Source organism: Diadema antillarum, unplaced genomic scaffold (genome assembly GCF_040938485.1).
Source record: "Diadema antillarum isolate AM-2024a unplaced genomic scaffold, OU_Dant_1.0 seq00001096_RagTag, whole genome shotgun sequence".
In the NCBI taxonomy this organism is placed as follows: domain Eukaryota; kingdom Metazoa; phylum Echinodermata; class Echinoidea; order Diadematoida; family Diadematidae; genus Diadema; species Diadema antillarum.
The window spans coordinates 1,292,502-1,308,596 of NW_027271913.1; the positions used below are offsets into that span (position 1 = coordinate 1,292,502).

General features: G+C 40.1%; 1 protein-coding gene across 1 annotated transcript in view; it reads left to right on the forward strand.

Moving 5' to 3' along the window:
* Positions 1-15,683, forward strand: part of LOC139743555 (uncharacterized) — a 32,456-nt gene extending 16,773 nt beyond the window's left edge. Inside the window, exons 2-3 of the mRNA XM_071654036.1 lie at positions 14,043-14,191; positions 15,291-15,683. Of these exons, the coding sequence (XP_071510137.1) occupies positions 14,043-14,191; positions 15,291-15,439 (298 nt within the window). The 3' untranslated portion in view covers positions 15,440-15,683. The remainder of the gene's footprint in view (positions 1-14,042; positions 14,192-15,290) is intronic.
* The last annotated feature ends 412 nt before the right edge of the window (positions 15,684-16,095 follow it).

The following is a 16,095-nucleotide window of genomic DNA, read 5'->3' on the forward strand; positions in this document are numbered from 1 at the left end:
GGTCCGGGATTCGAACCTTGGGGGCTAAGATGTGCCACTGAGCAAAACGCGATGCTCATTGCCTTTCAATCTATACCGAGGTAATTGAATAGATACATGTAGAGTATAGAGTCGAATGCTGCTGCGGCGTAATCTAGCTTTATCATTTACTCTACAAATTGCAGCCTGATTGGAAAATCCCCAGTGGAGATTTAATTTCAGTTACCATGGAGATGATCAAAGATTTTTATTGCGTAAAACTCTTTTAGCAAATGATTTTTGTAGTGGAATGGCGTTGCACAAAAGACAGAAGTTTTCGTTATTACTTTAAAAACTATATTTTTGTGAGCAATGATGAATAGTTTTAATATCGGAGTTTAAGCCAGTTTCATTTATAGTGCTATTTGAAGTGGTTTTCTCCCCCCCCCCTTTTTTTTTGGGGGGGGGGGGGGACGTTGGGGCGGAGGTTGTGTGGGAGAGACCTACAGTGAACCAGTCATGCGGCAGCGGGGTGGTCATCTACGTTTTTATCGGCCCTTGCTCCAGTTATACATCTTGTATACACAGGAATGCGACTCAAGCGAGCCACAAACCCTTCACCTAAATTTGACAGTATTTGTTGTTGTTGTTGTTGTTGTTTGCGTTAAGTTTCTTAGATTGGCCCCTTGACCCATCCCTTCCTTCTTGTCGCTCTACCCGAAACCCGTCCCCATTGTTCACACCAAGTGACGTCATGTGGTCAGATTGCGAAGAAACTACTAATGCATAGTCAACTTGAGTGCGCACGCAGGCGGCACGGACGGCTTAAAATCTGTGGAAGATCGTAACTTCGTCGAGCGTGTTATATGACTCTTAGCGGTATACCAACTACACAGTTGTATTGCTGTGAGTACCAGGCAGAGCGCATTCATAATTTTCTGTGGCAGTATCACTTGGAGAGAAGTGATATTGTTTAGAGGAAATCCGTTGCCTCACATTTATACTGCGTCCCGTCATAAAATGAAACCCTAGAGATTTGTTGACAGGAAGATCATTAAAGAGGTCACAGCGAAACCATGAAACAGTGAGTGAGACAATAAAAACAGGTTGCACGTCCGTTCATTTTCTTCCCTGCATGTATTCTTTGAGTAAACAGCTCTTCTTTTCACAACCCATTTTCAGTTAGGACCGTTCTCCATCATGTCCATCTTGATTTAATAGAACCAAAGACGAGTGTCCTCGATTCTGATTTTGTTTTCTTTGAAAGCGCATACATGAAATTATGATCGTTCCACTGCTTCTCAGCATGTTTCCTGACTGATGTGATGCACCTCCATCACGTTTTAACCATAATGCTTTTAGCGCACATTAGTAATTATGCGATATTGTCAAGCGAACTGGGTTAATTGCGGCTATTGTGAAAGCACCATGCAGCATTTGAAAGAGATGGCAATTTTATCTCCACTGAGATGAACTAGCATACCAATGTCTTTCTTGCTGCTTGGTAATTAGGCCTCCCCCGAATAACAGCAATCTATAGCTGTGCCATTGAACCGCAGAGGATAATAATGGGACATACTTTGACCTTCTTACCACCATGTTCATGTCATCCATGTGTCTTCCCATCCTATATCATGCCAACACACACTACATGGAAAGAGAGTTTGATGATGGCCGTCTGATCTCAATACTCGTGTACAACATTAGAGACCTCTCACGGAATGATCCCCCCCCCCCCCCCATTAGGAGAAGTGGTAATAAAAATTAATATACACGTCTTTCAAGTTTCAATACATGAATGCTTACTACAGACAGTATACACACACCACGCATCTTTTCTCGCCTTACGTCTCTCTATATCTATTACATGTGTATATAATGTTAATTCCATTTTTTCGATGTTTACAGATGTATATATTCTCCCCTACCTCTCTCCTGCGTATTGTTTACATCAGTAATGTATTTCGTCGCATACACAAGTACAAAAAACCTTCCCGCTCCCTTTGCTGTATATATAAAATAGCGCCAGGGGACATGCCCCGGCATCCTAATAAAGGGGATGGGGAATGACTCCAGCAAACTAAAGACCACTATGAGGGCTGTGTGTGTGTGTCGACATGGAATCAAGCCTCTGTGTATTCCCAGGGCTGTATTTTCATAGCCAGTGGCCGCGCCACTGCGCAACCAGCCTCAAAAAGGTCAAGGCTGTTAAGCGAGCTCTCAAGTAATACGGAACGAGGGAGAGAGGAGAATGGAATGAAAACATCGCTTTCAAAGAGGGCTTCCCTCACACCTACGTCAGTATGAGCAGCGCCCCTCCCCCTTTCTATCCCCTCTTTTGTTTTGTGAAACATGCATGCAGTCATTACAATAGCCGGATTCTGCATGATACAACGGCTCTTTGTAGTGAGAATATTATGAGAGCTCAAATAGATATCAACATAACATCGACGAGAGCAGTCGCAAACTCGACAGAAGACACGAGTTGAATTCATCTCTTCGACAGAGTATAGCATTTATTGCTTTCCGTAATGAACTAATTATTCAGATGCAGTGATTCATTTGGGCTAAGCTATCAAGATTGTATTCCTCATTTCTGCTGTATCATTCTTAAGAACGAAATGTTCAAACGATGATGTCGCAAGGCGGTGATAGCACCGAGTGTTTATGAGAAGAGAAAGTGCAGTACATCTTAAGCCTTTCACTCATGCTGGCTAAGACTCATTATTGTTAACACAACAGCAAATTTATTTTGCGACTGATGTATAATTTCTATAACCTTGATATGCAAATATACTCGCGCTTGAGTTTGGTTGTTATCATGACATGTTATATACGTTCTCATTGTTTAGCACTAACGTGATTGCCGCGAACAAAACATATTAACTACTTGGTTTTGTGACAATTCGGAGGGTTTTCTGTTGTTACTGGCCATTGATTCACAAGTTACCCACAATGACACATAACGCTTTGTACAAAACCTGTTCAATCACCGTTCCGAAATTCTGAATTTACATTTATATTATATTATTTTTTTTTATTCTATGTTATTTTCATTCTTTTGTTAAGTGAATAGCCGGCACTTATTAAACTGCTTATGACAAATATGCTCAATACAATAGGTAAGGATAAAATTCGGCACCCGAGCCCTTTGGATGAATCATGTCTGAAATTTTAATCAGAAGGGGATTACCTTTGGCGGACGATTATGCAGCATCATCTTCTCTGCAGCCAAGCCAGAATATAACTCGGATAGAATTCAATCAAACCACGCCAGGATACCCTCTATCGAATTGATGATGATGATGATAGGACGGCAAGAAGAAAGCTCATACATCAACGAACATCGCGAATTCATCAGAAATCGTGTATTCATCGAGTGTTCGTCAATTATTCATCAAGTATTCATCTTGAGAGCCATCAGGTTGGCTATAATGTCAAGTTGCCAGTTGAACCGTGATCGAGCTTGTAACCTCTTCTTCTTCTCCCCCCCCCCCCCCCTTTCTAACTCACATATAACATGTAGACGAGATGAAAAATGATCATGTTTATTTCATTCAGCGCATGTGTTGCTGCTGGTAATTTTGTCACGGGGCAGTTCGTAGTCGCGAGCGCTAGGTGTCCCTGTGTGTGAAAAGAGGTTGTGAGTATGCAATGATCCTTATTGTCACACCACTACTAGTATTTCCACATCACCACCCCATGTCTGCATCGCCACCCCATGTCTGCATCACCATCCCATGCCCACATCGCCACGCCCTCCTGACATCACCATGCCATCCTCCCACTATCATCCATTTCTCCATCAACGCTCACAGACATTCAACTAACACCTGCCGGATGACCACCATTTCCCCCGAGATAAGCGTCAATTGCTTGAAGATGAAATAGCGCGCGTATTCCCATTAATGACGTCACGTTGATAGAAGGCCGGACAAAGGAGGGCACATGTAGAGAAAGAAAGAAAAAAGAAGAAGAAAAAGTGAGGCTGAACAGGAACAGAAATAAGAAAAAAAGAAAGGTTTTTATCTTTTCCCGGAAGCAAAGAGGGTTGACTCATCCCGCAATCATACAAATTAATAATCTGTCTTGCTTGAGGAGCCTCTCTCGGCTGTCCGAGACAGAAGGTCATTATGCGACGAAATCTACAGGCAGTCGAATCTGTATCGAGTCTGCCCCATCTACGTAATACACGAAAGTTGGTTGCCGTGAGCTCTTACGAAGGGAAAATGAGTGAGGGAGGAGATTCACAAATAAGAAAAAAAAACCAGCAACTTATGCAAGCAAAGGATGTACTCCTGCAATGCTAAAATGCATTGTCGGTTTGAGAATGTTCAGTGTATAGAGCTATACCTTATGATAAACATGGCTTGATCTCTCTCTTATGAATCTACTCGACTTATAGTTTCGAGAGTTGAAATGATATCCCTCACTGCTTCTACTGACAGTTTAATTACCACCCCCGGTTTGCATGTGCATATTTATTATTTTCTCCGCCAGTACGTTTAGATGGAAATCCTATCCACTTGAGAGTAATCAGACAGGGCAAATCATTCATCTCATTCAAAAAATATTAATAAAATTCATTGTTGGACATTAATGTAGTTCCTGTGATTTTGTGCGAACTGGTATAATGTCGTACATAATGACTCATAAAATAGCCATAATGTAAAGAAGAGAGAAAAGGGGCAGAATGGGAAAGAGAGCCGGGGGGGGGGGGGGGGGGCAAGAAGAGAAAGTGAGAAAAGTACATCTCCCTCGATTACCAACGAGACGATCAATAACCAACCAAAGCCAAAATATTCGCACGAATTTTGGCTCAGATTTTGACTTCCCTAATACGTCATAATAGGGATGAGATTACATGCAGACGTTTCCTCGCCATAAAGTCACACTTTGGCAGATTCGCAACTTATTCATAGGGTATCATATAGCCAAAAAGAAAAGATTCTGTAGCTGATTATTAACATCAACATCCTTTTTTTTTTAGTATAGCACCCAACAGAACTATAGCCGGCGATCTATTTCTCTCACAGCAGTCAGTGAATAATATCGTTTAGCTGAATTATTACACTGTCTTTATGCTGAATGATACCCATTAGATTGATATTATTAGGTTGGTAAGATGGAAAGATATGATGAAACAAGCAGAAGAGAAGCAAAAATGGAACATTCACCTATTTAAAAAGACAGAAGACACATCTAGAAATAAACACTGAACGTGGTTCAACTCATTCCCATAACATATTCAATAATAATTATTATCTCCCGCAAATCCATAAAATATCTACGCTGTAAAGTGTTTTCTGATTAGCCGAGCACTGTTTGTGCAATCATAAATGGTTGCGTCAATGCGTCATTCATTAAGTTTTGCCTCATTTCAACTGCGTGCTGGCTAGTTACGTTATCATTGTATAATCTAATCTAAACCTAGAAATCCTAAGTTTATGAAAAAGTAATTCCAGTACTACAGATCATTATCCATTAATGTCCCACTTTGTGTTATAGAAAAGTGCAGTATCATATCCACAGATCCACGTGCGAAATCATATTTTCCTATCCGTATACCAGCAAAAGGAAACTTCAAAATAAAAGCTTTGCTTTTCAGCATGTCTCCTCCATTTCGAAACATTTTAATTTCAATTCAGTATTCAGATAGGCCACTGTATTCAATTGTCAATTCACAGTATTTTTCTTTATTACAACATTGTACTGATTTCGTGTTACTATGTGTATGTACCTATTTTGTGTTGTTTGAAATAAAATGAAAATGAAATACAAGTTTTCATTTTAGTGCGATTTCTTCTAGAGTTGTGATTAATCAAGACACGCGGTTGCGATGAATACGACTTTTTGAAGACTCTTTGTTTGTTCAGTTACTCAGAGGAGTTTGATTATGTTTGACAAAAAAAAAGTAGAAAAGTGTTCATCGCCGAATCTTATGAGCAGAGTCTCAGGGTTTGACTGTACACGACAGCTAAAGGGAGACAGATTGCTTTGCATATCTTTCACTTCTATCATGGAGCTCATTGCCTAATGTTCACGCGCGCACGCAGACACACCCACCCACCCACCCTCACACACACACACACACACACACACACACACACACACACACACACACACACACACACACACAGAAGCACATCGTACTTAGGACCACTAGCCGTGGCTGTGCATGTCATTATGTATCATCATCAGGCTGGACATTGTATCATCAAGTAGGACATAAATATTTTTGTTATATTTCATGCATTTCCAGTGAAAAATACGAAAATAGAGTTGAAATTGAAATGGCAATGAAATTGAAACTAAAATTATGATCCACACGTGGGGTCAGACGGTTAAACCAGATTTAAACACACCTATATTGGGCTTCACCGTTTGTGAAACAAAACTGTGAAGCCGAGAATACACAACTCACACCGAAATTACAATCGTAATCTATTTGCTACCACAGAATATTCTACTTTACTATACACTCACAACCTATGTTGTGTTATTTAACACCAAGACAGTATGATTAAATTCGCATGTATTTTGCTGGTTAGTGTCCTGAAGAAAACGCTTTACGCTAATATGCAGTATAAACACAGTGCAGTATGACAATAAAATGTAGATACAGCATCATTGTTGATGTTACATGGGGCGCTGTCGCACACTAATAGCTACAGGCTCGCATCTATTAAAATGGCGCCACGTGTGGTGTGAAGTGCCTGGAAGCCGGGGGACCGGTATGAGGTACTCTATTTGGACGTTCTATACATTATTTCAATTTCAAATAGATTGATAAATTTCACGAGCACCATTGGACCTGTGAATTATGCCACCTACATTCTGTATCAGCCTTCAAATGAGACACGCACATCGATATATTAGCAGGTTGATCGCAAAAAGGAATCATCGCCATTTAAAAAAAAAATGTAAGTGCATCATAAGATAGAGCGAAACAAACCTTTCCAGTAATAACTCAATATTTATAAGACAAGGAATATTCTTGAACGCATGATTAAAAAAAATCCCATATTTTCCTTTTATTTTATCTGTTTTTTAGCAGTTTCATTCTCAAATATCTCAAATTAACAAGAATGGAGTTATTTCGTTTTGCGACCAGACTCTTCATATGCAGTGGGCGTGTAGAGTAGTGTTGTACAGCTCACTTCTACTCATGGTTGACAGTATCAAATGAGTTAATACTACTTCGCTTGTCCCCTCACCTCACTGAGCACGCCGTTCTGTGAACCTAATGCCAGAATGCGCCTATAGTCTTTCTCGCCAGCATTTTTGAATTGTTTTACAAACGGGAAGAGTGATCTCCAAATTGAATGTGATATCTTCATAATAAAAAAAGAAAACCGAGCCAATAAAAACATCGTCTCCATTATATAGGTTAACTCCTCAATACCGTTGACCCTAATTTAGGGGTAACAACAGGACCGGGTATAAGGACGATTCGCATTATCAGAAATAATGGATGTGTCTAGCTCGTAGTGCTCAGCACATGAATGGAACTTTACGTTCAAACTATGTTGAGGGAAGAGCAGATGAGATAATATAAATCGGAGGAATGCCTGTCAAATTGACCTCCTTATTATACCCCCTCCCCCCCCCCCCCCTCCTTTCCCGAACCTCACCCATAAAGTAGCATGTCCAAAGGCCTCATCGAAGACACATCGTGAGCCGTTTCTCTCAGGACGACCACCCTTAGCATCCCCCATCCTGATCCCCCCCCCCCCTCCCCACACGATCGATTGTATTAACCCACTTTGCAGGCCCATGCTCCTCTCTGACATTTTGCTAAGGCATGGCGCCCTTGCATGCTTCATACTATGAGGTCGCATTTTCAGTCAATTACCGTTGCCTGGTATTCCGGCCAAACCCGCAGCGAAGCGGCGCTCTGCGGGCGGAGAATCCAAACGGAAGGCATCACCGGGTGCATTCCCCGCTATAATTCCAACCCCTCCCGTCATTCTGTGAAATTATTGTGGCCTTGTTCAGATATCTCCCAGTAACCCCCAGTATGATGTCTGCCGGGTATCAATGACCAGTGGTTCGTTCTTTCCTGCTCTCATGCTGGAGGTTTTAGTCACGTGTATAATTTGGAATTTCGATCGATTTCTATGCCGCTTCACCTGTTACAATCCCTACTTGTTATCATCACTATCATCAGCTGCACTCATGTTGTCATGACAACATGATTCGAAGAAGTTTCCTAGAAAGCTGCTCGGAGTGAATCTTTAGAGATAATATTTACGATTTGAAGTAAAGAGGGTCGATACATCACAATTCTAGTCCAAGGACCGGCAAACTGATTGATTTTATAATCAACTGAAACATAATTTATATAGGAGGCAAAAAGATCAAAACCACAGTATACCATATGTAACGCCATCCGGCTCCAAATTGAAAAACAAAGAAGAAGATACGAACAAAACATGAAACGTACTATTGCTTGTCATTTTATATGATAAGAATGTTCATAATTGCATTTCTTTCTTTCATTACACGAATATAAGATAAGGTTTCGATGGATCGGGAAAGTTAGCAAAGAGACTGTTTACCTAAGGGTTAGAGGATAGTTTGTATTCAAACCAGTGTCGCCATCAGTGAAAATTATTTGTGTTTCATTCATTTCTTATATTTCAGCGTCAGCGCTTTCTGTGGAAATGTGATGATAATGAATTGCATGTTTGCTTTTTAAATCTAATTGTCGCGTGTTTCAAGAAAAAATGGAAGTAAATCCCGCAAGATATAATGCGGAAGGGTTTGGGTTTGGGTTTTTGTTCATTATTTTGTTTGTTTGTTTGTGTAATGTTCATTTGTTGTCTCATCCAGAGAATCAAGCACAAGAGGGGATGTAATAAACTCTCCCACGTATCTCACAGTTTCGCGCTATTAATGATTCGCGTATCTTTCCTCTCTTTTTTGCCATTTAATTTTGCACTTTCACGATGGTTTCGCAGTAATTAAGTGTACACTGAGCTAATTGTCAATGCGAACCGCTAATAAACGTCCTATCCTAATAACGATTTGCGCGGTACAATAGACACCCACGAACCTAACCTTGTGTTATTGACTAAACTCGCACGATCTCCATCCCGACAGTGATTGAAATACGGGATCAGTTCGGGGAGGCGATTATTGCTTACGGCGGCGATTTAATCTCTGCTACTGACGTGCGTAGATGAGTTTTTTGTTCTCTTTCGGAGCGCAAAACTTCGTCTGCCACGAAAAGGCGAGGCTTATTAGTATATCAGCTGCGATTGTTGTCGCAAATGCAACGTTTGTTGGGTGGGACAAACTTGATTTCAAAGGCACCGTCGTGTGCGTTTCCATGGCGACCGTGTTTTAGAATTTGCATTTGTACGCGAGCCCGCAATGAGCTTAGTCTAAATTGCATAGTATAGCGTCATAACCAGTCTCACCGGTCTTTTAACCTTTGGGCAGTGGACAGCTTCCTATACTGTAAAACAACCAAGTAAGCACATTTCGTCTGAAATGTGTTCAATGGCCTTTTGGCACTCTGTTCCCCGTAAATAACTGTCCTAACTGGGCATTATTTGGTCGCGTCATGTTGGAGATACCTATCCTCAAAGGGAAAACGGATGAAAACCAGCTATAAGGGCAACCAGTTTCACTGATGGAGTATACAAAGGACCGGGGCAACAGATTGGGGTTTTATATTCGAAGAACTCGTATTTTGTCTGTCATGCGGAATGAAACTCGCTGACCTGCCCATTCTTTTTTCTGTTCAATTGTGTGTAATGTATTTCATTTGTTCGATGATATTGTATTTTGACGATATATTTCCAACATTGTTAAAGCCCTTCCCATCAACAAATAGCAAGAATACACACACACACACAAATATATATATATATATATATATATATATATATATATATATATATATATATGAAGAGCTCGCTTCCAAAAAGCGCTAAATCCATTGAAAATGATGGATTTAGCGCCTTTTGGAAGCAAGCTCTTCATATATATATATATATAACTATATATTGTATACATTTATGTATTATAATACACACTATTACATAAAACGACAGTAATACTCTCCCTCTCTCTCCCTCTCTCTCTCTCTCTCTCTCTCTCTCTCTCTGTGTTATGTAGATAGATGGGTAGATAGATGAATAAATGAATAAATGACAGATATATAGATATGTATATGTTTTTCGTTCTCTCTTTCTTTCTAATGACTTCGTGATTGCATATGATATCCTGAAATTTACTACCGTTCATGTATAGATCCCTATATGGAAAACCAGGGCATATTGATGCTTCTAGAGAAGCCAATGTTAACGAACTCTTCACTGACATTCGTAACACACTCGATATTCTGAGATCACCCCCCCCCCCTTTTTTTTTTTTTTTTTTTTTTTTTTAGTCAAAGTCGTACAGTGAAACCAGCTCGCATGAAGTGAACTTGACTTGTCGAGGGAATGAGGCGAGCGTCGATCGGAGTTTGTACATTGCACGCTCTGTCGTAAAGCGCGTCCATTATTAGTACTCTGGTATAGTATGATGAGGTAACGCGTGATGTTTTCACGCAGAGGGAAGATCTACGTTATATAACGGAGGCGGAAACGAGTGTGGATAGTGTGGTATGGGGTAGAAGATGCGTGTTCATGACCATTACCCGTAAAGTATTTACATTAATCACAGCTCGAATGTTAGTCATCCAAATCTTCTAAATTAATGTACATGTTCCGGAGGAGAGCGAGGGATGGTGGTTCAGTGCACGTGTGCCAATGTGCAACGTGTTGGACACGTTGTGAGTGGTTTACCTCAATGAACTCGGTACTCACTCTTGTGTATAAAATTATACAGCTAACAGGTAACTTTACATACATAATCAGGTGTAGATCTATGACACCGTGGTTGTGCGTCTGTGTGTTTTGTTTGTTCATGGCTGGCAGCAAGCACATTTCAAGCCGACGTAGTGAATTAAGATGTCCTTTTTTTCTTTAATGAAAGCAAAAGGCGTCACCAGGCGATGGCTAAAAGGACCTATCCGGTCATTTCTGTTTCGTTTTGTTCTTGATATTCAAAGTATACGGTAAATGAATCACAGTAACTTGTATGAATAATGGTTTTATCGAAGAAAAGTGAAAGTATAATGTGTGTATTATTAACATTCACATCACATGGGAAGAAGAGAATAAGCATGAAGTCCCCCCCCCCCCCCTCCCCATCTCCCCGTCACAAATAGATTGGTGCGTCATTAACCTTTAAGAAGTATTTATCGTTGAAAACCAGCAGGTAACTTTTTCTTGAAAAAGACGCCACACTTGCATCTATCCTATTAAGTATGATACGCAGCATTGAATTCAAAATCACTTGGTATGAGTTGGCCTATAGAAATCATTTTCAAAACAACACAAGCCGCCCCCCCCCCCTCCCTCCACACACACATACACACGGCGAACACACTCACAATTCTCCATTCTTCCTTCATTCATTTAATTCGTCGATATTGCTGTATCCGAGCAACCATGCATTACGATCGATACCCCTGGGCATGAAAATCTATCTCAGGCTGCACAACGCGGACATGCGTCGGCGCACTTTTGTCGAAAGCCCTCGATCGGTGGAACACCGTGAACTTGTGACATTTAAGGGATGCAGCCAGGCAGGGATTTGTAGCGCGAGAGGGGGAATAAAAACTCACGTTTACTCGCTTTCAGCCTCCCAGCATGGATGCATGCTTTTAACGTTTGTCCTACTTATCAATTTTGTGCACTAGAATGCGTGGGCCATGTTCAAGGGTTTGGACATCCAGCGGTTTTGTTTGGGTTGATGACTTCCATCTCAAGAATCGCGATGATGCTATCCTCCCTAGTATATGTGGCTGAATTTAAGAGTAATTTACGCTAGAAAGGAAAATAGCTGGTTTGGTTTGTTCTTTTGCAGAAAGACATCTGCATGAAGGAAGTAGATCGGAGTGAATTCGATAAATTTCACCTAAACAATAAAGGTTATAAAAATTATGTACATGTATGGTACCATGTGCATTATTCCTACTGCATGATGGGTAATGCAACCATGATGATTATCTTCACCTGCCTTTCTTCATTTTCTGTTTACCCACAAAGTGCTCATGTACAAGGAGATGCTTCCTTCTTCAACAAATCTAACTTTTCAGTTCTTACAGTGTCTCAAAGGACAAGTGAGAATGTGATTTTTTTTTATTTAACATTTTGAAAAAACAAAATGATACAATGGTGTTTCTTTTGGAGAATAGGGAGGGTGAATAAAGTGAAAAACTGATATGCACAACATTGTGTGAAGCAATAGGACTAGGAAATTTAAGCATACAAAATAAATCACAGTCATGCGATTTATTGACAGCCCTGTTACAAACCCAATGGATTGATGTTAAATCTATGGACCATGACGTGTTCATAGTCATGTTGCCGGTTCTTTTCTATCACTCATTATATTCTTTCATAAGAACCTTCTTTTTTTACATTCTAGAACGATACATTGATTATAGACTGTGTTCGGACGTCGATGTATCCGTTGTTATAAAGCTATATATAGCTATAGAGCAAACATAATAACGTACATAGTACCATACAGACTCCACAGATATCACAATGTCACATGCACAATTGTAAACTTTCATGTTTATCAGGAGTATAGTTACTTTGTTGTGGGAATTTGGTTGTTATTTCCCGCATCCAAATTCCGTTGTGACCTGTATTGTCTTTCGGCTGAATCGAGACAGTGTTAGCCGACGGAACTCTGTCCGCAACTCAACGTTGCAGTGCACCCTTTCGTCGAATTCATGTTGTTGTTGTTGTTGTTGTTGTTGTTGTTGTTGTTGTTGTTGTTGTTGTTGTTGTTGTTGTTGTTGTTGTTGTTGTTGTTAGTTGTTGTTTTTGTTAGTTGTTGTTTTTGTTAGTTGTTGTTGTTTGTTAATTGTTGTTTTCAGCCACACACCCTTTTTGCGACAACTAAAATTCAAACCATATCTCTTCTTCTCTTTGGACTAATTAGTAGCTTCAATATCTGTCTTGGAACCTGCTGTGTCACGTTCAAATTTATGAGCATTTCTGCATTTCTTAGATGCGAAAGAATAATGGTGCCGTTGTCCAAGCATCGTTATGCTTTTTATTAAGTCGAAAACACAACCGCCATCGGTATTACATGTGCTGGCATTTAAACGCAATCTTGATTGATCTGTTTTTTTACTGATAAAGCAAGTGATGTCGTTGCCATGGTAATTGTCAAGCAAACGATGGTCATCTCGTGTGCCAAAGAGCCGATTGTGCAATAAACCCATCCGAGTTCTGCTTCCCTTGAATTCAGTAAATGCACGCTATGTTTTGTGCACTATAATGATAACAGCATGATCGTGTTTATCATTACCCACGCGGAGAAGCGTTGCTGTTCAACAAGCAACACACCAAGACATGGCGAGGGCGTTTAATATAGGACCTATACTCGTGCATAGTCCTTGAATTCGATCCGCAAAGTTGTGACAATTTGGATGCATAACTTTGGAAAAAATGAAAATGACAACTTTTAGTATCGTAAAGTAATAACGCCAGTCTGACTTGCATAAAACTATCGATAACTCCAACCTCATACAAACACATTGAGAAGCACACATATAAAAGAACGAGTAGTGTCAAGCTTACAAGGAGCATGCCACAGACCGGAGCAAGCGCGTGCTGTGCTGGGCTTATCTAAATAAGATCTTAGACAATAATGTCTAAGTTTCCTGTTCTAATAAATGTAGACCTCTTTCATTCCCAAGCCTGAACCGTTTCTGCTCACAGTTGTCATTCTTTCGTGTGTTTTCAAGTTTGTGTTCCCTTGAAAAATGTATGATATGATTATCTGTGTCATCACCTGACCTTTACTACTGAGTATTTGAAATAATGACGTTTTCATCGCAATCCGTTTCAAATTTGATTTTTTTTTTCTTTCTCTTTCCGTCATTGAATCCAGCTGAAATATTCCATTTGCGTTTTAGTGCAATGCGTGTACAATATTTGTCATTTCATGATTAACAAATTGTTTGTTTGTTTTGTTTGTCTCTTTTCTCTTTTACGTTGTAGATGCGTTCGCATTACGGACACCGGTGTTGGATTCCTCGCCACCATGAGCTGTCTGAGGGCGCTATACCTTCGCTGGTGTTGCCAAGTTCAGGACTTCGGACTACAGCATCTGTACGGGATGAAGAGTCTCTTGGTGCTATCCGTGGCAGGTGAGCGTGCAAAGAAAATGGTGGGAGGGGCTTGTTTGGCTGCTCTTAGGACACGCCCCTTTCGCCCCCGAACAGCCAAATTATTTGGCCCAGAGCATTGATTATATCGTCAAATATCAATCGAATTCCATGAATACCAAGGCGAGTAATCAATGTTTCGTCCACATCCCAAGTCCTGTCTGTATAATATCATCCCAAATATCATGTCGGCATTATATCCTTCTCTTTTCTTTTTTACTACAAGACAACTCCTTGGTGGAGATATTTATTACATTTCAGTGAAGTTTTTTCTTTCAATATCATTTTCAATATTGTCGTTACTGTCATATTGATTCCTACGTAAAGTAAACGATGTAGTCTAGGTTACTTCATTATTGATTATAATATGTTATATTAAAACTGCAAGAATGCTGCATCTCTGTATGATTCCTTCAGTCGCTTTTAGATGATTTTTTTTTTTTGACAAACTGGTATGGCTACTTCTTTTTTCTGTTTTAGTCGTTGAGGGCGTAGTTAGATAATGTAGTTATTCGAAATTGATCTTTATGTTGTTCATTCGTGTTTTATTTGTTTTATTGATTGATGTGTCATTCCTCAGCTGCTTTCTAGTTGTGTTAGTGCATCCAGCTGATATTGTAAAGAAGAGACCCCAAGGAAGAACAACTGCATTGTGCTGCCGATACTACCAAATTTTGGCATCCCGTTTCGTCTACCAACTTGTGTCTATATTCTCTTTGTGCCCTGAATAATAATCATATACGGATGCAAACAAGTGACAGTGGATATATTTGAAATTAGCGTCTTACGTTGCTTTGACTTTTGCAAGAAATTATGAGCACTCACGGGCTTATTTACATAATTTATAATGTACAATTTCTAACTGATGCTATCTCTCATCTTCGTAACTCTGCTCATGGATCATTATAAGTTGCATTTTATAGTCTATAGTTACGTCATCAGACCAAGAAGGAATTAGGCGAGCCTAGTACCTCCTTGATCAGACAAACAGCATAAAACGAGTCGTGTGCTCGCCTCCAGTATGATTTAATTTGTTGTATTCTTAAAGTTCTGCGTTTACCTGTCATTCTGTCTTTTGTAGGCTGCCCTCTACTGACGGCATCCGGCCTATCTGGCTTGGCCCAGTTGAAACAGCTTGAGGAACTCGAGGTCACCAACTGCCCGGGAGCTTCCCCCAAACTCCTCCAGTATTTCTCCGCCAACCTACCGACGTGCGTGCTCATCCACTGATTGGGGACGTTAGACAATATTAAATTATACACGCAAACAAGCACTCACGCACACACATCACACATACACATGATATAAATACACGAACATAAGCCAACATCCAGTCACAAATGAATATACTCACTATCACAACTAACGGTCGTGTCAAAATGTATGCTAACTTGTCTGATAGTGTGATGGCCATGATTGGTTTATAATGACATGTCACATGATCAGCTGTGGTCGTTGTCACCCAATGAGCTGAAAGGAAGACAAACTTTGATAAAAGCAGAAAGATCAGAAAGTACAAATGCAAATTACTTTCATTTGGGAGTGAAACTACACTTTCGTCACGTTCGTCAACCAAACTCATCAGTATAGAACCAATGGCCAAACATTATTCTAGGTAGATATTTTGCAGTCTTAATGTACGGGTTTACGGACTTTTCAGCAACTCCGTAATGGTATCTATAGCAAAAATGATTCGTCAATTATAGTTCGATATAGTTAATCACGTCGATATTCCAATCACAGTCTTGACATTTAGGTGAATATGCATTTGCTTACTTCGATATTTGCTCACCCACTGACAAATTGAGAAGAATCATTAAAAATGACTAGACATACATTGTAAGTGTAAACTATGTGGGAACATGTTTGACCGCGACAGTGGATAT